At 45.4% G+C, this 26970-nt stretch overlaps 1 protein-coding gene across 11 annotated transcripts in view; it reads left to right on the forward strand.

Annotated features, from left to right (window-relative positions):
* arvcfb (ARVCF delta catenin family member b) overlaps positions 1-26970 on the forward strand; it is a 312666-nt gene that overhangs the window by 212811 nt on the left and 72885 nt on the right. For 10 of the 11 annotated variants that reach the window (XM_069932580.1, XM_069932586.1, XM_069932585.1 and 7 more), the window contains 2 exons: positions 1398-1556; positions 17819-18414. In XM_069932580.1, the coding sequence (XP_069788681.1) occupies positions 1398-1556; positions 17819-18414 (755 nt within the window). Of the gene's footprint in view, positions 1-1397; positions 1557-8059; positions 8517-17818; positions 18415-26970 lie in introns of those variants that run through there. The other variant, XM_069932590.1, reaches the window with a different exon arrangement.

Below are 26970 nucleotides of genomic sequence, written 5' to 3' on the forward strand. Positions count from 1 at the left end.
TATACAGCATATCAGATTCTTGAACATTTAAAACATTTTCAAAAAGTAACTGTGTGGCCATTCAGTTGAATAAATTCTGTGTGTGTGTGTGTGTGTGTGGCCTTTTCACTCAGAGATATTCTCTAGGTATGTGTGTGGCCCTTTGGTGAAGAAATATTTGCTGCATTTTTCAAATGGATACTTGGATGTTCATTAATAGGTTTGCAGTTTGCTTTATTTAGCCATCTTAAGTTGGGAAAGACAAAGGAGTTAGTTCTTGGACCAGTTGTGTGAAAATGGACTGGGGTGGGGGCCGGGGGGAGGGGTGTGTGGTGGTGGAACTTTAGGAGAGGTGGAAAGTTAGGTATGCTTGGTGATAGAAGAATCATTCTTCAACTCTGAAGTGTAACAACATGATTTTATTTCCTCATCTTGCATGAGGCTTATGGAGGTATTAACAATTCAAGCAACTTAGCATCCCCAATGCCATGAGCCATGCCATTAGGAGTGGGCTTAATCGCAGGTACTTTGATCGTGATTAAATTAATGTTGTGCCTGGTTAAATCTTATCATTCAGTCTCTGTCAGCTCATTATGGCTAATCATTGTGGGATACTGCCTGCTTGCAATTGATTTTCAACTAACAGTAAAGGTAAATAGATTTTCTAATTTTGTAGCTTGAAAGCAGCACAAATCAAAGACCACAGATACTACAATTTATTTCCTCACTGGCTAATAGCTTTGCATTTAATATAACAAATTGAAACTAGAGATGATTGACCAAAGCATATGTGGCATTAGAGAGACATAGATTTGGAGGTCTCACCAAGATGTTAATGAGAAAATTAGGAGTCTTGTATCACACATTACTTGGACAGTGATTGACTGAGAATATGGGCTTGGAGAGTATTTTACTAGCTGTGGGAAGGACATTATGCGCAACATTTAATTTGTGCAATCTTGGATTGATGAGGAATATTTATAAGTCATGGACCATCTTTTGTGACCTACCAAAAGAAATTGAACAATTTAAACATCCATTCAGGTTATAAATTTGTTGTTACAAATGGCTCTAAGTGCAAATTAAATGATTTTTTTAAATAGAAATTTACTGCAAGAAATGTTTTGCTGATATTTGGAGACAAATCTTAAGGAAGTGGCTTTCTCATCCTGGACTTGAGCTTTTGATCACAGAATCCTTCTCAGTACAAACACTACCTACTGCATAAATTCCCCTCCTGAAGCCCTCAATTTTGGGGGCGGTGGGGGGGGGGAGGTGAAAGACAAGTCGGGTTCAAATAATTTGTGCAACTTAGAGTGGCCAAGATAATTTAATCAATACCAGAGTTAATTGTGACAATAATAAGGTTAAGTTATGCATTCAGCTGCATCTTACAGAATATCACATTTACTTTGCAGGAACAAAGTCCTAATAATCAGACTTCAAAAGCAAAAATGCAGGAACCACATGAGTTGGTGGAAGAAACGGTTACTGTTGAGGAGGACCCTGGCACTCCCACTTCGCATGTGTCAGTGGTGACGTCGGATGATGGAACTACAAGACGAACTGAAACGAAGGTAAGAGAATATCACGATTGTCTTTTTTGTTGTACATGAGGGTGATTGAGGTGTTTTTCTCTCCACGCAAGCTCCCCAATATTGGGCATTTTCCAGCACATTGCACCCTCTTGATGCTAACAATTGACACCATCTTTGACTTCTGTTGATCCATGAAAGAGATGAAATGGGGGGGGGGGGAAATAATTGACAACATTATATAACTCATTTGTTTAACATTAATAGGATAAGAACTCTGGTACCGATGAAATGGCAGGTATTGTCAGTCATCCCCTTGAATCAACTTTATCATTCAATGAGTTTCTGGTTGATACAGCCTTAACCTCAGCAACATGCCCCTAAAGTCTCCTGTTGATCAAATGTGTCCATGAAGGTCTTGATTGGAGAAATGGCTTAGTTTATTTAGAGGTCTAACAATATTTTTCGTGTCTTCTAAATAATGTCTTTGTCCAAGATTATTATCGTGTCTTGAGTCATTACTCAGAAATGGTCATGATTTAGGGTGCGAGAAGATGATCTTGATTTGTGCTTCCTGCTCAATGTATCTTAACAGCGAACTTCTGAACAGTGGCATTTCTGTGCACAAATAAGTGGAAGAGAGACCCTTGGCTTTATCAAAGTGAGGCCAGGATCAACTCAAGCCTTTGTGTCAGCAGTTTCCCTTCTGTTTTTTAAAATGCATCAACTACAAGGATGTAGAGCAAGCTGATACTTAAAGCAGTTTTTGCGAATGCAGCATTCTCAGGCTAATTATGGTATCGTAATAACCCTCTGCTAATGAACAATTTATTGGAAAATGTTTTTTTTCAACATTTCACTTACACCTGTGATGCCCATAGTTAATATAGCTATTTTTTTTACAGCTAGCTAGAGATCCATTTGGTGTGAATGCTGGAAATATGATTTAAAGCAAATGTTAGAAGTGTGTGACAGGCCAGGTTGGGTGTATTGCAGCAGGGTCAGTTTTGAGATCAGTGCTCTTTCATTCGAAGCCCAAGAAATTAAAATAATGAATTTGAGCAATAATAGAAGAAGAGGCAAAGTACAGATGAGAAATAGAAAGAATGTAACAAAATGTAGACAGGCGCCTGAACAAAATGGTGGGGGAGGATGTGCCTCCCTCCATTTTGTTCGAGAGCTTGCCTCTCCCCCACCACCATCTCAATCTTGAAGCTTGTTTGAAGTGCCACTGAAAAGGTTGTTAAAAGTCTTAATGACACCACAACCACTGAAGTTCTCTGCTGTTAATAACCCATTTTCATTTCATGTATCAGTGTCTACATTGCTAATATATTATTGTTTGATTGTGCTACGTTCACTTTGTCCAGCTTTCTCCTGTTGATGTCAAGTTAAATATCTCCTTCAGGAATAATTTTATGACTAAAAAGATGGTGTTGTAGGGGGGAAAGAGGATAATGGACAAGAAACAGAATATGAATCCAGGTAAATTGATATCGGTCAAGAGAGACAGCACAGTAACTGATTCTGTGCCAACCATCAGCCACCTATCTATATGCTAATCCTACCCAAACCCATTTTTTTTACCCAACATTTCCATTAACATTGTCTGGATTCTGCCACTCACTTGCATGTGTGGTTGGTTAAAGAGGCCCAATAGCCAATTAATCAGCATATCTGTGGGATGAGGGAGGAAACTGCAGCAGCCAGACAAACCACATGTGATTACGGAGAATCACCGAACTCTGTGTGAACAGCAGTCACGGTCAGGATTGCGCCTAGGTCACTTGTGTCATTAAACTGACTTGCAGCTGTACCACTGTGATTAAATGACACAGAAGTCTGCTATCCAAAAACACTAACTCTTCATATGATCAGAGAATTGTTATCACATTCCATTCTGGCATTTATAGAATGTTCTTTTCTCTTTCATTGCCTTGCTTGCAAAGATGTAGTAATTGAAAACAGAGGTCAATGAGCATTTGATTTATTACCAAGAGTTTGGACTGAAGTTTACCCAGATCCTAGAAGGGCATCAATCATCCCGATACCAAGAAGAGTAGCATGCATTGTCTCAATAACTACCGCCCAGTGGCACTAACTTCTTCTGTGATGAAATGCTTCAAGAGGCTGGTCATGATCAGAATTAACACATAACTAAGTAAAAATCTGGACTCACTGCAATTTGCCTATCGTCACAATCGCTCCACAGCAGATGCAATATCAATAGCTCTCCACTCAGCTCTGGATCACCTTGAAAACAGAAATTCAAACATTCAGCTGCTCTTCATAGACTACAGCTCAGCCTTCAAAACCATTATCCCCTCAGAAGCTACAAGCTCTCGTCCTCTGTATACACACCAGCAACTGGATCCTTGACTTTCTCATCGGAAGACCACAGTCAGAATGAATTGGAAACAACGTCTCCTCCTCACTGATCATCAACACAGACGCACCCCAAAGATGCATACTTAGCCCACTGTTCTACTCATTATACACCCATGACTGTGTGGCCAGGCACAATTCCAATACCATCTACAAGTTTGCCGATGGCACCACGGTTGTCAGCAGAATCACTAACGGCAATGAAGAAGCATAAAGGAGGGAGATAGATCAACTCGTTGAATGGTGTAACAGCAACAACCTTGCACTGAATGTCAGCAAAACCAAGGAGATGACTGTGGACTTCAGGAGGAAGTCATGGGAACACGACCCAGTCCTCATCAAGGGCTCAGTATTGGAGAGGGTCAAGAACTTCAAAGTCCTGGGTGTCAACATCTCCGAGGATCTGTCCTGGAGCCTCCACGTTGATGCAATCACAAAGAAGAGCTTGCCAGCGGATATAGTTTGTGAGGTATCTGAGGTGGATCGGTATAACACCGAAGACTTGTAAACTTGAACAGGTGTACCGTGGAGAGCGTTCTAGCTGGTTGCATCACTGCCTGGTACAGAGGCGCCAACTCTCAGGGCAACTCTATTTTAAAAAGACCCCCACCACCCAGGCCATGCCCTCTTCACTCTGCAACTATTGAGAAAAGGGGTACAGGAGCTTAAAGATGAGCACTCAATGGCACAAGGACAGCTTTTTCCCCACTGCCATTAGATTCCAGAATAATCAATGAACCAAAGTCACTGCCTTACTACATTTTTGTGCATTATTATTGTTGTTATTATTTTTAATTTTATTGTAGCCATGCGCTACTCAAAAGAAGCACACACACATCGTGTAGTCAGGTTAAGCTCTGAGTTTTATTAAGGCTCAGGCCCGACTTTTATACTTTCACTGTTCCCGCCATGGCCCCCTTGGCTGACGTCACAACATGCATAACAGAAGTGGGTTTCCCGCACGTGGGTACTTTCTTGCATAACAATATCCTTCTTCCCCACACACCACTGTCCCTATCTGTTGGCTGCGCAGCATAGCCAGCACCATTTTGGAGTTGCTGACCTTTAAGTTGCCCTTGCCATTCACCCGCCGGTTTGCTTGTTGGGGCTAGTGCTGCTGCTCAGGCTGCTGGAATTTGATTACATTTGCCACCCTGAGCACAGGCTCGATTGCCACCATGATGGGCTGCCACATGACCCACCCCACCCCACCCCCAAGAACCTGTGGTATTGTCCGTGGTATTGTCCTTGTTATTATCCTTGGTACCCAGAGGCAAAGTCTCTACAGCCTTCGGTGTCCTGCCTCTTCAACGTGGTCTTGGTGTCTCAACCAGGCATGCCAGGTCCAGGTGTGCCAGCTTCAGCCTGTCTGTGGTGAAGACCTCCTTCTTTCCTCTGACCTCCAGCTCGAACGTGGCCCCATTGTTGTAGATGATCCAGAATGGACCCTCGTATGGCCTCTGAAGTGGTGGACGATGTGAACCGCTTAGCCTGTTGAGGAATGCTGCCAAGTCGTCCTGTTGTCCTGCTGAGGATAGTATGAGTTCTCCCGGGACCACCAGTGGAGCTCGATAGATGAGTTTGGCTGAAGAGGTGTTGAGGTCCTCCTTGGGTGCCGTGCGGATGCCTAACAGTTCCCATGGTAGCTCGTTTACCCAGTTGGGTCCTTGGAGTCTGGTCATGAGTGTGGTTTTGAGGGGCCTGTGGAAGTGTTCGACGAACCCATTGGAGTGTGGGTGTTAAGCTGTTGTGTGATGCAACTGGGCACCCCACAGGCTGGTGAAGTCGGACCACAGACTGAAGGTAAACTGGGCCCCTCTGTCAGATGTGATGTGGGGTTGTAACCCAAACCATGCCACCCAGGACGAGATGAGGACCGTGGCTCACAAGGTTATAGACGTGTCTGCCAGCAGGACTGCTTCTGGTCACCTGGTGAAGCGGTCGATCGTGAACAGATTGTGGGAAACCCTGGGATTCTGGCAGGGGTCCTACTATGTCCAAGTGGATGTGGTTGAACCTTCGTTCTGCGGGCTTGAAGAGCTGAGGTGGGGTCTTGGTGTGCTGCTCTACCTTGGTTATTTGGCATTGCGTGCAAGCCTTCACCCACCCGTTGACCTGTTTCTGCAATCCACGTCACACGTATTTTGCTGGCCACCAGCCGGATCATGGTCCTGATGGATGGGTGAGCCAGTCCATAGATGGAGTCAAAAACCTGTCATCTCCAAGCCGCCAGGATGATAGGTCATGTCACGCAGGAGAGTGTTGTTACCTGTGCCGACTGAGATGTCCTGGAGCTGCAGTCCCGATTATGGCTGCCCAGTACTGGGGCATCTCCTCATCTTTCTGCTGCACCTCCGCCAGTGCCATTAAGTCCACTCCCCTTGATAGCGCATGGATACTTTGCCCAGTCAGTGCTTTGGCCATCACGTTGTCCTTGCTGGAGACGTGTACTCTCCAAGATGTAAAACGGGTGTCGTTGCTGGCAGGCCAACTAGGGGTCCGAGAACTTAGCCAAGGCAAAAGTCAGGGGCTTGTGATCTGAAAATCGTGAAGGACCTGCTCTCTAGGAAGTCGCGGATGGTGAAGTACAGCACCAGTAGCTCTCTGTCAAAAGCACTGAACTTCAGTTCTGGAGGCTGCAGATGTTTGCTGAAGAAAGGCTGCAGCTACCAACTACCTTCAATCTGCTACTCCAGAACTCCGCTGATTGCTGTTCCTAGGGCATCCACCGCCAGGACCATTGCAGCATCCGACCTGGGATGTGCCAAGAGAATGGTATCTGCCAGGGCTGCCTTGGCCTTCACGAAGGTTTTCGCTAACTCCTCATTCCAAGTGATGTCCTTCGCCTTGCCTGCCATCCAGGCAACAAGGGCTGTATGATCTGAGCAGCTGAGTGGATGAACCTGTGATAGAAATTGAACATCCCCACGAACTCCTGTAGTTCCTTGATCATGTGGGGTCTGGAGAACTTTACTGGGTAGTGGTATGTCTCCTTACCTGGTTATCGTGTGGCACAGGAAGTTGATGGCCTCCAATCCGAACTGACATTTGGCTGGGTTGATCATCAGGCCGAACTCGGTCAGTCAGGTGTAGAGATTGCTGAAGTGCGCCATATGTTCCTGTTGGTTCCTGCTCGCCACCAGGATGTTGTCCAGGTACACGAAGGTGCGGTTCAGGTCTCGGCCCATTGTGTCCATGAGTCGCTGGAAGGTCTGTGTGGCGTTCTTTAGCCTGACAACATTCAGAGGAATTCAAAGATGCCGAGCGGGTGATGATGCCAGTTTTGGGGATTTCATCGGGGTGTACCGGGATCTCTTGGCACATCCCAGGTCGGATGCTGCAATGGTCCAAGGTCCACCTTGGAGAAGATCCTTGCCCTGTGCAGGTTAGACGCGAAGTCCTGGATGTGTGGCACAGGGTACCGATCCACTGTTGTGGCCTTGTTGAGCCAGCAGTAGTCAGTGCATGGTCTCCAGCCACCATTTGCTTTGGGTACCACGTGCAGCAGGCCCTGGGTCAGGATGTGGTGCTGTACTCCATGTCGGGGCATCGCAGTGGTGAATTGGGGGGGGTGAGCACTGCTGGGAACTCGGCCAATCTCCTTCCCTTAAGGTCCACTAAAAGGCTGTGGGCCTGCAGTAGGTCTGCCCCAAGGAGTGGCTGTTCCACTGCGGCCAGCGTGAACACCCACGAGAAGAGCTTGCCTCCTGGTTGCATTTGGGTATGTCAGGTACTGAATCATGCTGTTGTTGGCAGCCCTCAGCATGGTGCCTGAGTGACTGTTCCTGGTGTCCTGTCCTGACGGGGGCATGATGCTGACCTCAGCTCCTGTGAACATAAGGAAGCATTGTCGGGTTGGCTGTCCCAAATGTACAGGAGGCTGTCTTGGTGGCCAGCCGTCATGGCCATTAGTGACGCTGGCCCCAGTGTTTCCCTGAACATGCATGGTGGCCTGCACTGGCGGGCTCCATCTCTGGTGATAGAAACACCACTGGTCATCTGGATCACCTCCTCTGAGGCACTGCTGTTCTCTCAGTGGCTCTGCATGGGTCTGGCTGCGGGGTTTAGTGACAAGCCCCTTGGACGCTGAGCACTCTCTCTTCTGTTTCCACAGAACGTCCACTCATGCTGATTTTAAGGGGATCGCTGAAATCTGTGTCAGCCAGGAGCAGTTGGATGTCCTCGGGGAGTTGCTCGAGGAATGCCTGCTCAAGCATGATGCAGGGCTTGTGTTTGCCCAGGAGGGCCAGCATCTCGTTCATGAGGGCTGACGGGGGCCTGTCCTCTAGCCCATCCAGGTGGAACAGACATGCCCCTCTCTCACGCTGTCAGAGCCCGAAGATCTCGATCATCAAGTCCTTAATGGCAATGTACATGCCTTCCAATGAGGGCTCCTGGATGAAGTTGGCCACCCAGCCTATTGTGTCCTGGTCCAGGGTGCTCACCACCTGGTAGTACTGGGTGGATTCTGCTGTGATCTGCCAGATCTGGAAAACTGTGCCTCAACCTGGTCAAACTACGCGTGTGGTTGATTTGTCCAGAAGGTCGGCAGCTTGAGAACAACCGTATTGACTGCTGCCAGTTCGCTCATCGCTGGTTTTAGATGCCGTCTAAATGGTCAGGGTCACCAATTGTAGCTGCGCGCTACTCGAAAGAAGACACACACACCTAGTGTAATCGGGTTGCGTTCTTGAGTTTTATTAGGGTTCAGGCCTGACTTTTATACTTGTACTGTTCCTGCCGTAGTCCCCCTTGGCTGGCACCACAACGTGCATAACAAAAGTGGGTTTCCCACGCGTGGGTACTTCCCAGCATAACAATACCCTTCTTCCCCATCCCTGACCCTGGCTGCACAGCAAGGTCATGGCCTTTAAGCTGCCCTTGCCGTTCACCTGCTGGTTCGCTTGCTGAGGCCAGTGCCGCTGTGCGGGCTGCTGGCCTTCGGTTATGCTCGCCTCCCAGAGTGATGGCTCGATCGCCGCGGCAGCAATCCACCACATAATGATTTTATTTTATATAGTAATGTGATAAGATGGTTGTAATAATTATGTTTGCCCGATGATGATGCTGCTACAAAACTGAATTTTTTAACTTGTTCATGACAATAAATCTTGATTTTGACACTGAAGATAGGGAGTTCCAGGATTTGATCCCAGTGATAATGAGGGACCACAGTACATTTCCAAGACAGGATTGTGAGTAGTACAAAAAGGAACCTACAGATGATGGGGTGATCCTATGCTGCACTTTCCCTTTTTGTGGTTAAGATCACTGATTTCGGAGGAATATGTGAGTTACGGCAGAGAATTTTTCAGATCTGCTGTGTACCGATGGGAGAGGGAATGAATGAATGAGTTCCAGCAACACCCAAGGAGCTTGATATCCTCCATGGCAGCTGCTTTAATATGGATGATATGAAGTTGCTTAAGTGATGCAAAAGCTGCTGTCCTCTAGGCAAGTAGAGTATTCATCAAATACCTGATTTATGCCTTGGTTACATGTTGTTTTTGGGAAGTATTATGAACTTTACATAACAAGCAGCAATAGACAATGCACCAAACGGTGTTTAATTTTAAAACACTAAATTTATTTCTACTCTTAAGCTATAGTCTTAACTCTTCACCTATCGTTAACGCTAAATCTATCCCCAGCTATGCGCAGGTTTCTCATGTATGTTTGTGCGTGTTATACCCAAACCATTACAGTCAAGGCCAAAATCTAGAAAGTTACTTCAATGTTCACCCTTTCAAATTCAGTGTTGAAGCATAGGCCTTTGAAATTTGATGCCCAGACTCACGGATTCTTCTTGCGTTGCCTTTGAAGAAATGTCCATCCACATGAGCTGTGGTCATAACATTCCTGGTCCTTTTGTTGGCAAGACTCAAACTGGGCAGCTTCCACGAAGCTTTCAAGACCCTGGCACTGGTCTCTCCAAGTACCTTCACTGCTAGTCACACTTAAAATGAAGTAGTCTTTCCAAATGACCTCCACCATTAGTCACTATCAAAATTAAGCACTTTCCTTCCCAAAAAGACCCTCTTGCTCAATCCACTGAAAAGGCCTAGTCATTCACAGAGCATGCTTTGCTCTGAATTCCACAACAATGACTGGTCACAAGACCTGCTTCAGAATGGTTCTCCCTTTGCGAAATCACAATGTCTTTGCCAATGTATTAAATTCTGGAACAGAGTGTGACAACAAACCTTCCCTTATTTCTTCTAATGTATTGAATTATCACTGGGCTGTGACTTGAGTTGTGCTCGTGTGAAATGTTAACAGTGACCATTCAGTCCTTCCTGTCTATACTATCCCTTACAGTGATAAGCCCAGTTTACTCAAATAGGAGCTCTTAATAGAAAGCTTGTGTCTGTCATTCAAATTTACCTGTCTCCAATTAACCATGAACTGAGTGAAGCACAAAAATCTGCAGACGGTTCACTTGTAGGGAAAACACAAAAATGTTGGAGGAACTCACCAGGAATCAAAGCATCCATAGGATGTATAAATAAAAAAACAATGTTTCTGACCTGAGCTCTTTGTCAAGGTATGAGCAGAAAGCATGCAGGCGCCTGAGTGAAAAGGCTGGGTGAGGAGGAGCACCAGCCAACAGGCAAAAGACTATATTTGGCCATGGATAGGAAGCTGTGGAAATGATTCTGGAGTACATAGACATAGAGTTTGAGAATAGCAGGGGTGCAGAGGAGGAGCAATGAGAGAGGCTCTCATAGAACTCCCTTTGAAGAGAGAACTTCAGGGGAGGCATTCCTCAAAGAGGAGTTTTTGGCCCTTTTCAGAGCATAGATTAGGAGCACGTTTTTGGCCTTGGCATTAGGTTTAAGATTGTCAGGAAAATGAATTCATTTCACTGAAGGATATGAGTGATCCAAATGTGCCTCTGTATGTACCTCCATAACATTGGCAAGACAAAATACGGATCAGTTGACTGCTTTGCGAAGTACCTGCACTCTGACTTTGTGTCCTTGCTGGAGCTTATCCATGCCAGCATCTTTAATTCCCTCTGAGCATAGAGCATTATAGCACAGTAGAGCTCCTTCAGCCCACAATGTTGTGCCTTCCCTACCTCGCACCAATAAACACTCTATTTTTCTTGTTCTTTGTGCCTGACTAAGAGTCTTTTGAAAGTCCTTATTTTGCCAGCCTCCACAACTACACCTGGCAAAGCATTCTAGGCACCCACTACTCTCCATGTGGGGGTAGAGGGGAAAATCTTACTTCTGATCTCTCCCTGAAATTTTCCTATCATCACCCTGTATAGATATCCTCTAGTGTTTGCTAGTCTTTCCCTGGGGAAAAGGTGCTGGTTGGCCACCTTATTGATGCCACTCGAATCTTGTATACTTCAATTTCATGTCTTAACCTTCTTCACTCCAAAGAGAAAAGCTTAGTTAACCTTGCCTTATCAGACATATTCTCCATTCTTCATAGCTTCTACATTCTTCCTGTCATGAGGTGACCAGAACTGAACACAATATTCCAAGTTTTGCTTGCCAATAATTTTAATTCCTTCTGCTTGCAAACAATTTTAATTCTCCTTCCTAAATCGTTCTTATCATTTCATAACAAAAAAAAATATTCTCAACAGGCAAACTTTCATATTCCTTAATTTCTTTATCTACCACTGTCAGAGAGGTGGCAAATGTACTTTTCTTCAGTTTTGGTTGAGGATATGATTTGGACTTCTCAACTTTACTCACTGTTTGAGTATCTTCAATTCCCTATACTGGATCTGCGATAATATCCACTTGTCCTTCAATAAACTCCACCAAATACCTAAAGGTAGCTATCACATGTTATCTTCTTTGATATTCAACAACTTGTCTTTTCCATAATTCTCTCATTGGTTTGGTAATTTATCTACAACGTTTACCATATTATGAGGCATGTCAAGCTCTTGAAGATGGACAATCTCAGTGATGACGTTGGAACATCCTCTTAGAAAGAGTGCATAAGTTTGTAAAAGATTTGTCCTCTGGTCTTATTCTTTCTTTGGCTTGGCTTCGTGGACGAAGATTTATGGAGGGGTAATGTCCACGCCAGCTGCAGGCTCGATTGTGGCTGACAAGTCCGATGCGGGACAGGCAGACACGGTTGCAGCGGTTGCAGGGGAAAATTGGTTGGTTGGGGTTGGGTGTTGGGTTTTTCCTCCTTTGCCTTTTGTCAGTGAGGTGGGCTCTGCGGTCTTCTTCAAAGGAGGTTGCTGCCCTCCGAACTGTGAGGCGCTAAGATGCACGGTTTGAGACGATATCAGCCCACTGGCGGTGGTCAATGTGGCAGGCACCAAGAGATTTCTTTAGGCAGTCCTTGTACCTCTTCTTTGGTACACCTCTGTCACAGTGGCCAGTGGAGAGCTCACCATATAACACGATCTTGGGAAGGCGATGGTCCTCCATTCTGGAGACGTGACCTACCCAGCGCAGTTGGATCTTCAGCAGCGTGGATTCGATGCTGTCGGCCTCTGCCATCTCGAGTACTTCGATGTTAGGGATGAAGTCGCTCCAATGAATGTTGAGGATGGAGCGGAGACAACGCTGGTGGAAGCGTTCTAGGAGCCGTAGGTGATGCCGGTAGAGGACCCATGCTTCGGAGCCGAACAGGAGTGTGGGTATGACAACGGCTCTGTATACGCTAATCTTTGTGAGGTTTTTCAGTTGGTTGTTATTCCACTCTTTTGTGTAGTCTTCCAAAGGCGCTATTTGCCTTGGCGAGTCTGTTGTCTATCTCATTGTCGATCCTTGCATCCGATGAAATGGTGCAGCCGAAATAGGTAAACTGGTTGACCATTTTATGTGCCCGATGGAGATGTGGGGGGGCTGGTAGTCCTGGTGGGGAGCTGGCTGATGGAGGACCTCAGTTTTCTTCAGGCTGACTTCCAGGCCAAACATTTTGGCAGTTTCCACAAAACAGGACGTCAAGCGCTGAAGAGCTGGCTCTGAATGGGCAACTAAAGCGGCATCATCTGCAAAGAGTAGTTCACGGACAAGTTGCTCTTGTGTCTTGGTGTAAGCTTGCAGGCGCCTCAGATTGAAGAGACTGCCATCCGTGTGGTACCAGATGTAAACAGCGTCTTCATTGTTGAGGTCTTTCATGGCTTGTTTCAGCATCATGCTGAAGAAGATTGAAAAGAGGGTTGGTGCGAGAACGCAGCCTTGCTTCACGCCATTGTTAATGGAGAAGGGTTCAGAGAGCTCATTGCTGTATCTGACCCCACCTTGTTGGTTTTCGTGCAGTTGGATAACCATGTTGAGGAACTTTGGGGGGCATCCGATGCGCTCTAGTATTTGCCAAAGCCCTTTCCTGCTCACGGTGTCGAAGGCTTTGGTGAGGTCAACAAAGGTGATGTAGAGTCCTTTGTTTTGTTCTCTGCACTTTTCTTGTCTGAGGACAAACACCATGTCAGTAGTTCCTCTGTTTGCGCGAAAGCCGCACTGTGATTCTAGGAGAACATTCTCGGCGGTCTGGTCTTATTAACGACCATGAAAAACCCTTCTTGTCACCAAAATGTTTCTCCTGTAACCACTTGGCTGTTTTGAATCCTTGATTTGGAGCCATATGCTGGCAACCTTTTACATGTTCATGTAGTTGTCCTCTTGTGATCTGATGCAAATAATGTAAACAATCCTCTGAACTTTGACTCATAGTTTCATTAGTGATTTCAAAGCTTTTCATAAATGCTTGGAATTGAAATGGGTCACCATCAAAAACTGGAATCTTTATCTTGGGCAAAGAAGAGAGAGTCTGTAACTGAATTAACAATGCAGCCAGTTCCTCTTGCCTTGTCATGCCTAGGCGTACATTACTTTGACATCCCAGATTTCTAATATTGCCAGGAGAACCTGGTATGATCCTACAAGAGATGAAATTTGGCTCCCATCTTTGTCCAATGCAGCCATCATTATGGTTTGATCTCTGGCTCCTTGGATCAACTTGGTTAATTCAGGATCTTGCACATCTTGCAGCCATGGTGCTGGCTCAGCCCAGTACCTTAACCTGCCTGGTCCCTAGCCCATCTTGTGGCTGTAGCAATGGCTCAGCATCAAGTCTTGATTTGCTTAGTCCTTGACCAAGTGCTTCTTGTGGTTCTATCACTGACTTAGCTTTGGTAATTAATAGTTTATTTCTCTGAAGTCCTTATCAAAACTTGATGCTTTCAATAATTGAGCACCAAATACCACTGAGCCTTCTAGTGCATGTGACCTGGTCTCAGTAGCAGCAATTTTTTTTGTCTATTTCCAGTTGCTTCTTCTGCTTTTTTAGTTGCATTTTGTCCTTTCTTAGCTGCTCCTCCCATACCTATTCTTCTTTCCATCACTGCACCTCCTGTTGCTCCTTTTCTTGTCATTGCCGCACCTGTTAAGGATACTTAACCGTTCCTCCTTATTTTTTAAGTCCAAGTCAAACTGAAGCATTGCCTTTTCCACTTTATGAGCTGCTGCATCTACTTGATTCTTTAAAAGCATAGATTCAGAACTTGAAACTCTCGAGCTCCTCCTGCTAGTAGTATTTGGCACTCTATCACTAGGTCCTATTGGCACTCTATCACTTTATAATTGATTGCAGAACATGTAGGCGTCATTGTTTGTGTTTCGTTAAACAATGAAAAGTCTGTTCCAAAGTAGCATTGAATTTTTCACTATTAATTTGAAAACAGTAAACTATTCTTAATCCAATTAATAAACAGATAATGACATATTAATATATTCAAAGTAAACGGTCAAAGAAATAATCTGAACATCACAAAAGCAAATTCAAAACTAAAATTCTCGAAGATGGTCAGAAACACAACTTTTAACATTGACTGGAAGGCTATAACTTGGAGACACTCAAAAGAATGTCAACAATCTTCTGCAGACTGTTAGAAACTGGCAAAAATATGTTTACAAGTCATTTTAAGTTATTTTAGCACTTGCATCCAGCCTCCGGATAGTACTCAAGTAAATTAATTACTCTTACAATGCCCTCTTTGTATTGTTGCAGCCAGCCCCCCCACTTCTTTAACTGGAAATATTATTTCAAAATCTGATCTACTTCCTATCATTTCAGCGTCACCTGTAGCTGGACTAGTTAAGAGAGTAATTTACTGAACCACACAGACTTGCTCCATTTAATTCTTGGTTTGTGTTTTCCTCTTTTTCTATTGGCCTGTGCACTCTTGAATGAGTGTGAGGTGACGTAAGGCACTTTCAGGTGGCCAATTGCCCCGCTTGTAAAGCCGCATATTTTGGCAATATGCACAGGAGGCTCCTGAGAGGTGAACTATCGCCTCTGAGAGGGATAATCGCCGCAGCACAGTGGCCTCCCCAGCCATCTGAATGCAGCTGCCTGAAAGTGGCTGCATTTGGGATGACAGTCAGCTGGCCAGCACCTGACAGCTCCTCTCCCAGCTGCCCCTTCCCCCGATGCAGGACGTCAGAGCAGGGGCAGCTGGCTGGGCTGTCAGCGCGGGGACTACAGGGATGGAGCAGCCGGTGGGGGAGAAGGGGGCTGGAGCGGCAGGCGGGGGAGAATGGGGCTGGAGCGGCAGGCAGGTGAGTACGGGATTGGGGCGGCCAGTGGGTGAGTACGGAGCTGGGGCGGCCGGTGGTGAGTATGGGGCTGGGGCGGACTAGTGCTAGCATTGCTGTAGTTCTGGCGCAGTACTGGCACTAACAAACAGCAGTAGAACTGGACAGGTTTGGGTACAGGCACCAGCATTAAACTGGGATGGACATTGGATTAGGTCTGGTCTCAGCAATGGGGCACTAAACCTTGCCGTAACGCTGGCACTAATACTGGCATTGGTACTGGAACTAGTTCTGACACTGGGATCAACAGTGGAACTAGGACTGACATCATCACTGTAAGTCATAAAGACCAGTGCATATATTCACGTATGTGAAGTGAGTCAGGAGATTTGGGGCTGGAGTGGCCATTACCATCAACGTTATCTCGGCACATGCCATAAAACCCCACTTCTTAAAGATGGCCACAAAATGTGTCCTTCAATACCCGAATAGTCACCCATAAGAGAAGACATGAGACCAACCTGCAAGTGTAGGAGAGCGGTTTGAGATGTCCTATTTCAGCTCCAATATGTCAGTTCTGACATCAAATTGCTTTTAATCACTAAATCCAAAGTGCTGTTATTTAAAAGTTGTGTTTTATCTCGCATTCACTTGATCCCGTAAAGGAAGCTGTAAGTTCCTAGGCACCTGGATCTGAATGATGCCTTTGTGTCCTTTACCCTCAGGAACACACCAGACCCTCTCATTATGCTAAGGCCTTCTTTAATCTAGCTCTGTACTTACAAAAAAACATTCAACATTTCATCATTTGACTTATCATTCAGTTGGCAGCGCTAACCATCTGAAGGGACAGCTGCACTGGGATGCGCATCTGAGCGCACTCCGACTCCTGTCCCTTGGGCTGCCAAGTTAGGATGGCTGTCTGTCCCCACACTGATCGCTCTGCCCCCGGCAGGGGAAGAAGGGGGCTGGAGCAACTGGCGGGGGAGAAGGGGGCTGAAGCGGCAGGCTTTTAAATAACATTTTAAGTTAATTAAGCGTCGGTATTGTTCAGAACTGAGAACCAAATTTTATTGTATTATTGTAAATGACTGTTGATCAGCAACACGTGATTCCACTACAGAACATATCCTCGAATAAGTATGGGCCACCATCCCTAGACAGCCAACCATAATAAAGCAGCGGGGAATAAGAATATCACCAGCTTTTATAATGATTTAGTTGTTCTAATTTTTGCCAAAAATTGTAATGTTCGATCCACTGAGGATCTGCACTGTGGAAAAATCATCCTCTTTTCCCCAAAGAACATGCTGAACTAGCAACATGGGAACTTGGGGATACTGCGACCATGTCCTTGCTTTCCTCCGCCAAGGCTCGAGCACACTGATGCTAAGCTTGTTACCAGGGCTCGAGTCAGGTACCGGCATTGTCTCGGCCAGCCCCCTTCTCCCCTGCCAGCTGCCCCAGCCCCGTACTCGCCTGCAGAAAGCTCCTGCCCCCTTCTCCTCCGCCTGCCGCTTCAGCCCCCTTCTCCCCCGCCAGTTGCTCCAGCCCCCTTCTTCCCCTGCCGGGGGCAGAGCGATCAGTGTGGGGACAGACAGCCATCCTAACTTGGCAGCCCAAGGGACAGGAGTCGGAGTGCGCTCAGATGCGCATCCCAGTGCAGCTGTCCCTTCAGATGGTTAGCGCTGCCAACTGAATGATAAGTCAAAGGGCCACTTCCTCTGGCGCATTCTTAGCGGAGAATGCACCTGAAGAAGCATGTAGAAAGATCCGGAATTGCTTCTCTTTCCAATCCATTCAACTGTGGCTGTAAAAAGATGACTCTAGTTGCAATACCCCATGCTGTTGAATCATTCTTGCCGAAGTTGCCAGGTGGAGCATGATTGCTTTGAGATCCTTGCTCACTGGTTTCTCTTTGAGAAAATGGTGCCTTGAGTTCAGGAAGTAAAATAAAATTGATAACATTTGGGAACAAAGACATTGGGGAAAAATGCAGCTTATGCATCAAATATTCAGTCTCATTTGTAAAAGCTATTATTTTTTAATAACAGATTGAACATTAAGTTGGGCACCTGATCTAATCCAGGTTGTACAAATTGAATTGTGAAATCAAATCTTTAAAAAAAAATTCCAATAATTGATGTGTTTACTGCCCATTCTTCATTTATCAATCATTTGAACATTGTTTGCATTTGCAAGTACTTTTTTTTTGAACGTTCAATTAATTCTTCTTTGTGCACAATTTGCCACATATAATTTTCTACAATGCGTAATTCTCCATTTGTAATCACCTAGTACCTATATTTGGTTTCTTTTTATGCTTGCGCTGACTTAATATTAATCATTCTTGGTGATCCTTGTATCAATCACCCTTTGTTCAATTTGTATTTACAGGTTACCAAAGTGGTTAAAACTGTGACAACTCGAACAGTGCGTCAAGTGCCACTTGGTCCAGATGGATTGCCCATAGAGGGTTCGTCCCCAGCTGGCAGTTGTACAGATTCCATCGATAGAAGATACATGAAAAATGGTGACCGTTACATCACACCGCAGGCTAATTCTACTTTAACTAGAGTCTACAACAGCTATCCAGATTCGTACGACAATCATCATGACCTGTATCGCTCATATACTGGCCAAGATGGATTTGCAGATGTATCTGATAACTATGGGAGCTTGTCACGGGGTGTCCATTACCGCCCTCGCTATGCCTACATGCCTCGTGACAACTACAGACCAGATGAAAGTTATACATTGCCTAGCCGAAGCAAATATCCTGTTGCCCAGCCGCAAGTACAACCAGATGGTACTTATGACCTGAATCGATCTCAACCAGAACGTTTTCAGCCAGAACCTTATGGGCTTGAAGATGACCATAGAAGTCTAGGACCTGATGACGATGGGTATGAACTGGATGGAGAGCCAGAGCCAGATTACTCCACAACAGGACGAAGAGCACCCACGAGGGCTAATGGAAGGAGACCAAGGAGGTAAAAAGATGATTATATTGAAATCCATTTTCTAATTGAAGCTGATTTGATATGATTTCTCATCAGTCTGCTCTGTCATTCTATCATGAGCTGATTCATCATTCCACTCAGCCGCACTCCCCGGCCTTCTCCCCGTGACCCTTGATGCCCTGACTAATCAAATACCTGTCAAGCTCTGCCTTAAATACACCCAGTGACCTCACTTCCATAGCTGCCTGTGGCAATAATGTTTTTAATGTATTGTTCTTTCCTCTCCATATTTAACTTAACTTCCCTTAATGTGCATTATCAATTTAGGAGTCTGCTATTTTACTTCTATTTTTTGTTTAACAACACCTTCTGCAGCCAATATTAGACACTCACATGAATTGATGCTTTCCCACTGTTCTCTGAAATGAAAGCATTAACTGTCATGGAATTTCTTGTGTGGTATTTTGGAGGTATACTATCATCTTTGCTTTATTTTTCACCAATGGTTCAAGCAGCTGAAATATTCAACACAAGCATTTCTATTTTAAGATGATCTAATCTGTTGCTGAAGCTTCAAAAATATTGAAATTTGCAATAATTTAAAGTAATGGAATTTGAATTGAGTGATCTCTTACTGTGCTTTGAAAATGAACCATTGGCAAGAACTTGTGATTAATTTGATGGATAGAAAGAGGAATGCAAGCTGAATTGCCACTTACCATGCCCCAGATGTGTTGACTCCAAATAATCTCCAGTATAATTTCCGGCCATTTAACATTTTATCACTGAATATTAAAATGTATCTGAAGGGCAATTAAAAGCAGTGAGGGGATGCTGCCGACTGGCACAATTCAGGCTGAGGGACATAGAAGATTGGCATAGCCAACAAAAAGGCTTCCTGGGGAAGGAACCATGTCAGCTACTAGGCATTGAGGGGCTGAGTCTGGTGGAGACTCCCCTCAAAATAAAATATATTGGGAGTAACCACAGGGGGCCATATTAGTGGCAGTGGTGCTATATAATGAAATAAATTATTAATGCTACAAAATAATGCACAAAGAATGTGAAAAGACTGCACTGTTCTTCTTTGTATTTATATTATGCATAGTTTATTTTTTTTAACATAAGATTGCTCTTATAGGGACTTGTATTTGACAGTGCAAGTGGTTTTATGCATCTAAAAGTATTTAGTCCACACCCAATATACATCAAGTAGCACTAGCAAGATATTGGATATCAGGAAAAACTTGTGCTGTGAGGGAGAAGAGATTTGGGATTGTGATTGTCAGGGAGGGAATTATGGAAGAATTGCCTTTGAGATCATCATGGGTTGGAGCTTGAAACGGGGAAGTGCCAAACCTATGAGACCAAAAGGGCACTGTGGTAGTAGGTTGGCAATACTGTCAAAGGCATAACTCTTCACAAAAAAAACAACAGGATCTTCAACTTAAGAGCTTTTGTTAGTTATTAAGATCTGCTATTAATTGTAACCCAAGTTCCTTGCAATCGCCGTTTTCACATTCAATTTAAAATTTTAATTTTTAGTTTAGACATGCAGCACAGTAACAGCCCTCAAGCCCATGCTGCCCAATTGAATATTCCAGCCCCAGGAATATTTTGAACAGTGGGAGGAAACCAGAACCCCTGGGGAAAACCCACGCAGGGATGGGGAGAACTACAAACTCCTGACAGAGACAGCACAGGTTTCAAACTCTGGTCCCAAAAAATGCTGGTGCTGTAATTAATCGCTACGCCAACTAATCGCTACGCCAACTAATCGCTACGCCAACTAATCGCAACTGTGCTGTTTCACCGTTATTTTGTTTTGCCTCATTGCTACTTTGAGAGTCAATAACTTTTTGCAGAACCAAATGAGTTTAAAGTAGTGTTGTTTGGGCAAGTCTGTATTTAATTTATTCCCAGAAATGATGCTTTGTTTACCAAATAATTTATTGACTCCAAATTGATTATGCCCGCCTACCAATTTAGAGAGGAGCATCACCTCATAATTTGCGCAAGATTCCAGCATCTGCAGTTCTAGTTTTACTCTTCAATTTCAGCTTTGAATGGTTTGTATTAAATTATCCAGTTCATGCTCTGAAAATGTCAAATTTTAAAAAATCCACCAATTAATGGAAGTTCTGAAAAGAAGTTTTGAGCTGTTGTTCTGCCTGCAGCATATGGGTAACGACAATTGAAAGGAAGTTCAGATGGGTAATGTTGTTGACCTTGCCACTGTGGCCCACTTCCAATCAATGAAAGGAAATGACACGCAGCGCCACTGACAGTCCTTAAGCTGATTGAATATTTCAAGCATTTTGTTTTTGTGCAAGCAGTACCATCAAATTTTGCCTGTGCTTCAAATATTTATTTTAACCTTACAATTTTAATATTAACTTATTAGCGTTCGCCATTCCAAAGTTGCATTTTAAAGGTTTCATTACTTTTCATTTCACTGGACCCTGCCCTCCTACATCCCTTGTTGAATGTGGAATGAGATGACTGGAGTTTTTCTGAATTTGCAAGGATTGCTGTTCAGAGTCCCAGTCCCCGAAACAAACTGAGAGGCAAAAAGGCTAGGGCAGTAAATGCCGTTTTCATTAAAGCCACCAAGACTTTGCACTCAGACATGCTCAATAAGTTATTAGAGACATTTTAAAGCTTAATTTTGCTTTTGGTAATGAAAATATAAATTCAGCCACTTTTAATATAAAAAACAAAAATGTTATGTTAATCATTTGCAATAAGTAAAATAAAAAAAAACTTTTTATCTTTTGTAGAATAGGAATGCTCATTGTAAATAGGTTCCCTGTTCCTATAACAGGAAGGACTGCCATTGGACCAGGACGGTGGATTCCCAATGTAATACGGACCTGGCTCATCTGGGACCATCAGAACAACTTAAATTTGAGACAAACTTTTCCAGTTAAAGAATATTATACAGCATTTCACTTTTTTCTCCACAGTGCCAAATTATCAAGGCTGTTGGCCAGGGTTTTCTGAAATCTAAAGATAAATTTGATTCACCTCCTGTATGAATATAATTGGTTTCTAGAAGTCTAACCACCCACAAGTAAACCAAATCCAAGTGCTTGGATAACAATGAATAGCAGTGTGTTGGCTGTATGTACTGGAGATGTTATTGGGCTTGTTTCAGGGCACATTGTACTTGTTAGTTTTGAACTGAGTGGTTGTTACATAAGGCTCTTTCAGGTGGCCAGCATACCCCAATGTAAAGCCGCATATTCTACCCCTATGTGGCTGATGAGGTACCCACCTGAATGTTCCGAGTGTGCCTCTGAGGTGCTGACACCAACCCTCCTCTGGGAGGGATAATCGGTGGATTGCTGGGCTCCGCTGAGGCACCTGAATAAGCTGCCTGGGTGTGGGCTGATTACTCTATCAGCCGGCGACCCAACTCCCTGCTGCCTGACAGCCCCCGCCACACAAACTGACAGCCCCGCTTCCCGACAGCCCCCCACCCCGCTGCCTGACAGCCCCCCGCCCCTGCTGCCCGACAGCTCCCCCGCTGCCTGACATCCCCCGCCAGCTGCCCCTGCCCCAACGTACCGCTGACCTCCCCTCCCCAGTAGGGCAGGGTCTGTCAGACAGCGGGGCGGAGGTGGGGGTGGGGGGTCTGTCGGAGAGCAGGGAGGAGGACGGTTGGGCAGCAGGGCGAGGTCGGCCGGCGGGGGACGTCGGGGCAGGGGTGGCCAGTGTGGGCTGTCGCAGCCTGGCTGGCCGCTTCTACACCGGGGCCTCTCTCTGCTGCTCAAAATGCGGCATAGTAACGGTGAACTTCCTAACCTATAAACCCCCATGCAGTTGAAACTGTGTGGGAAACAGAAAGCAGTTCCACCTGCAAGTGTGATTATGGGTAGGAAAGATAGCTATTGCTATTCCGCATATTTAAGATGGATAGCGCTGCGGCACCAGTCGCCCCGCCTCCATCAGATGTGGAGGTGATACGAGGCACCTCTTGATATCAATATCAAATGGACTGGGCAATGCTGTAGCAGCCTTTTAGGGCTGCCACCTGAAAGGTGAGTCTTCACGTTGTGATCCGCTCCTGCAGCCACCCTCAAGTCGGAGGATGCACCTGAAAGCGGGTATAGACACTAACCATTTCCTGTTCTGTCTGAAGCCACATCCAGGTGTCCATCAGCATCAAGGCACAGCCCAGCCTCTCCAGCCTGCCAATCAGGTGTGAGCCCACCAGCCAGAGCACACACTCCCATTGGCCAGCCCTATACCTCACAGCCCCTGCTGAGCAGGGGAAATTATAAACTGCAGCACCTCAGTTTCATTTTCTCTTTTCTATGTGGTTGCAGGTACGGGACTCACAACCCCTTAAGTTAACCAGGGTATCACTGTAGACACAGCCGATTCTGGTATTGTAGCTGTGCTAACAATTGTCAGGGGTACAAGAGCATGTATACCCCTGTAGGTAGCCCATGTGTAGGGTACCTTCTGTAATTGGAATCCCCTTTCCCTATGGGCATATTCTGGGATTGGAAGCTGGTTGTGTTCCCCCTCCTCTCTCCTGGAACTGCTTCTGATTGCATGTTTTGCTGCTGGCTTTAGGTTCCAGCTGTATGTACATTGCTAATTACTTTGCTTTGTGCTGCTAATTGCTCCTGATGTGCCTCTGTGTTGCTTGGGTAGCCAACTCGCTTGTTTCTATAGGCTTCTTCAGGTGAATTCTCCTCCAAGAATGCGCCTGCAGAAGCAGATTCAGACCTGTGGCTGTCGGGGTTGAGATGGCTGGCTGTCAAAGCTGGGCCAGCCGGAGCGGGCTGTCCCCACATTGATCCCACTGCCCCGTGCTCTCCTCACAGCCCTGTATCAGTCCCCACACTGTGGGGTGGCTGGCGCAGGCTGTCAGAGCTGGGGTGGCCTGTGCGGGACGTCCCTGTGCTGACAGCCCGCACCGGGGGGGGCGGGGCAGCTGGGAGGGGGGCTGTCAGGCACTCACCAGCTGATTGTCATCCCCTTAACAGCCGCCTGAAAGCGGCTGCGTTCAGGTGCCAGGGAGGACCTCAGTGCTCCAGCGATTATCCCTCCCAGAGGAGGGTTACGAAGTTCCATCTTGCATGCGCCTCCTGCGCTTTCAAATGGCCTCCCGACAGCCTCCCGACAGCCGCATATGGGCATAATATGCAGCTTTAATCAGAGGATTTTGGCCACCTGAAAGTGCCTTATGTTAATAAATCCTTTAGTTATCCATTTCCTGTGTCTTGACTCGTTTCCTTCTGATCCCCAAACGAATCTCAACACAACAAGAGTCAAAATTCAGTCCAAACCTTTATCTATATGTTGCAAACCATGGGAAGTGCAGAGTGCAATGACAGCACTCGTGACACAGGTTCAAATCTGGTGCTATTTGTCTGGAGTTCATACATTCTTCCCATGACTTCTGTGGATTTTCTTTGTGTGCTCCGGTGTCCTCCCACACACCAGAAACACAGGGTTGGTAGGATAATTGTGCGGTGCAAGAATAAGCTTTGGCTATGTTTGATCATTAAATTAACTCCAGTGGCCATTGCTTATCATTAAATTAGATCATGATTGAATAAAAAGCAACTACTTTAGTCATTTTTTTTATTTTGAAAGTAGCCATTTTTCAGAATTTCAATTGAAATAGTTTTCAAATATATGTTGTGGATAGTATGACACTGAACGAAAGAAACACGCTGAGTCAAGCTGAGTTTCAATTCAACTGGTTTACTAATTCAAAATCGCATGCTTAAGAGGCCCACACTTCCTAGTTACCCTCGTGCCCTGCGGGGCGGAAGTGATGTTGGCTTCTGGGCAGAGGTTTTGCCCCGCATTGAGAGTCCCCGTGGATGCCGCTGGTTGTGGACCTACCTGCAACCGCAGGAGCCAGTTTGCTTGCTGTGTGGGTAAGACGCCACAATGTAAGTAGCACTGAAAACATTGAAGTTGGTAATCCTTGTCTCAATTTTGTTGCGACCAAAGTCTCCAGAAGTAGTTGGGCAAGCCCATCTAACTGTGCTGCCCTTGAAGCTTGATTACTCATTGTTGGATGCAGGACTGGCACTACCTTTAGGTGAATTAGGCATCTGCCTAGGGTGCAGACCACAGAGGGGCGCTGTGCCCTGACCAATATATGGTGATCAAGAGACTGTCCGGTGAGTGAGGGGAGTCGTGGATGGCAACAGGATAGTGGCTCCCCGAAGAAGGAGATGGGGGTGTGTGCACATTCACTCACCCTGCCCACATTGGCTCGGTGCTGAGTTGCTGGAGCCCAATGCGTCACCCCGTTCTCACTCCCAGTTCTCACTCCCAGCTCTCCTCCCCCCCCCCCCCCCCCCCCCGAGCTCCTGTTCAATGCTAAGCTGCTAAGCCCTGGGTGAATGGTTCCACGAGGTATTATTCTAAGAACTGACTCAACTATTCACTATTAACATGGCTTCTGTTATCAGTTTAAAAGATAAGCCAAGGTTTCAACAACATCTGCATGTTTTCTCTCAACATATGTAATGTTAAACTTTTTCTTATTAAAATAAATGTTTAATAATAGTTTTGGTTAAACTCTTTCCATAAGAAGCATTAACAAATAAGAAATAAAATATTCAATAAATAATATTTCTCTCTAGCTTTTAAGCCAAGGATCGCACGTTGCCGAGAAGCATGCCAGGGAGCGGAGAGCCCTCCCCAGCCCAGCCAGCAAACCCGAGCGGCATCCCCTCCCCTCTCCCTTCTCCGCCCCCACCTCCGCTTGCCGCAACCACCGCCAACAACCCAAGGAGTCCCCGCTGGTCTCGCCATCTCACCGGGAATACCGTGAGAGTGGTGGAACTCGTCCGCGACCTCCACCCCAGCAGAAAGTCCGATGCCCAGCAGCACCCGCCCACAGATGAAGCTCAAGGAGACGCGGAGGTGACCCACCACGTCCAGCCACATGGAGCTAGGCGGCGGGTCCGTTGGAGCTAGGCGGCGGGTCCGTTGGAGCTAGGCGGCGGGTCCGTTGGAGCTAGGCGGCGGGTCCGTTGTATCGGCGCCGCTGTGAATATCTAATTAACGTTCCCGTTAACTATATCGGTGTACTGCTGTGCCTGCTGTGGAAGTGCTAAAAACTACTATGGTATTGCTTGCTGCTGTGCATGTGCTATACTTGCGCGGCGGCCAGCGGGCCAACTCTAATATATATTTAATATGATCTTGCGGGCCAAATTTGGCCCGCGGGCCAGAGTTTGACATGTGAGATATAGATCTTGGCTCAGTGGTATATTTCTTCTAACTTTATTGCATTACATTGAAGTTACACCAAAGATGGGGGTGTAACGAGTCCAGAGGACCCCAAAACCCAGCAATATAAATTCATCAAGACAAATGGTTACTTAAACAAAAGTAGTTTTTAATTTTCTTTAAACATAAAAACAGGATCAAACTTTAACTTATTACTATTAACCTAACTTAACCCCCTTCTAATTCTAAGCGCACGTGTATGTAATGTGCATAAGTTCAGAAAAGTTCTTTAATTCACAGTCCAATTTCACTTCTCACTCCTCCAAGTTCACTGGTATCAGGCAATTCTTATACTGTGCACAGAATTTAACATTTATGAATTTTCACCAAGCTTTGGTGCTTAAATGGTTACTGCTCAGGAAGGTTTTTGTTGGTTCCAGAGAGAGATTTATTGCTCATTGGACACACACAAACTGATTCCCTCTGATCAGCCGAAGAAACTTGCCCCATGATGGTTTTATAAATGATAACCTCTTCTTCTGCAGGTTACCACAGATTTGCTTTTGTTTTCCTTATTTCAGGTGAAACACTGTAGCCAGCCACTTCCTCTTGTATGGGCCACAAGGGTTTTTTTAACAGACTGAACTCAGAACTCACAACCCATCTTCAAAATGGGATTTCAACTTGGAGAAAGCCAGCTTGGTATCCTCTTCTCTCTCTGCTTGCAAAACCACATGACCTTCTTAGAACAGCAAACTGCATCCAGACAGATTGTGGCACCAGACCTAAACTTCTGAGTCTGTTCATCTGTTGCTTTCCAAAGCAATAATGCATAACTCCACAGCATGTCCAATTAACACCTACTTGTGAAGTCTCTGTAGGCTTTCTTCAAAGTTTTTGCAAAGGCACTCGGAGTCTGGACTATCTGGCTTGAGCAGACTGTCTGGCATTTTAAATGAGATCTATTTTGTGAAATGTTTGGGCTTGTTTGTGATCTACACTAAACCCACAATCTATCTCCTCAAAAAACATATCTAAAATATAAAATATACACCCATCACAGGATGTATTCAGCACAAACGCTGGGCAGCAAAGTTTCTGCTCAAATCAAGTGCCTTCCTGCTCTCTCCATTTCATTTTAATGGCATCACCTTCCTTCCTCATTATTTTCCCCGTTAACATGTTTTGCTAACTGATTCAACTAACCCATCTGGGATCAAGTTCTCTATTTTCATTACTGGAAAGATGTGTGAAATAAAAGGTGTTGTGTGGCCCTGGGTGGAGGGATGCATTTTACCGAGTGCCCTTTAATTCAAAATGATTTATGTGGCAAAATATTTTCTTTTGTATTTGAGAAAGATAATCAAAGATTGA

This window comes from Narcine bancroftii, chromosome 4 (genome assembly GCF_036971445.1).
Source record: "Narcine bancroftii isolate sNarBan1 chromosome 4, sNarBan1.hap1, whole genome shotgun sequence".
NCBI classification, from domain to species: Eukaryota; Metazoa; Chordata; class Chondrichthyes; order Torpediniformes; family Narcinidae; genus Narcine; species Narcine bancroftii.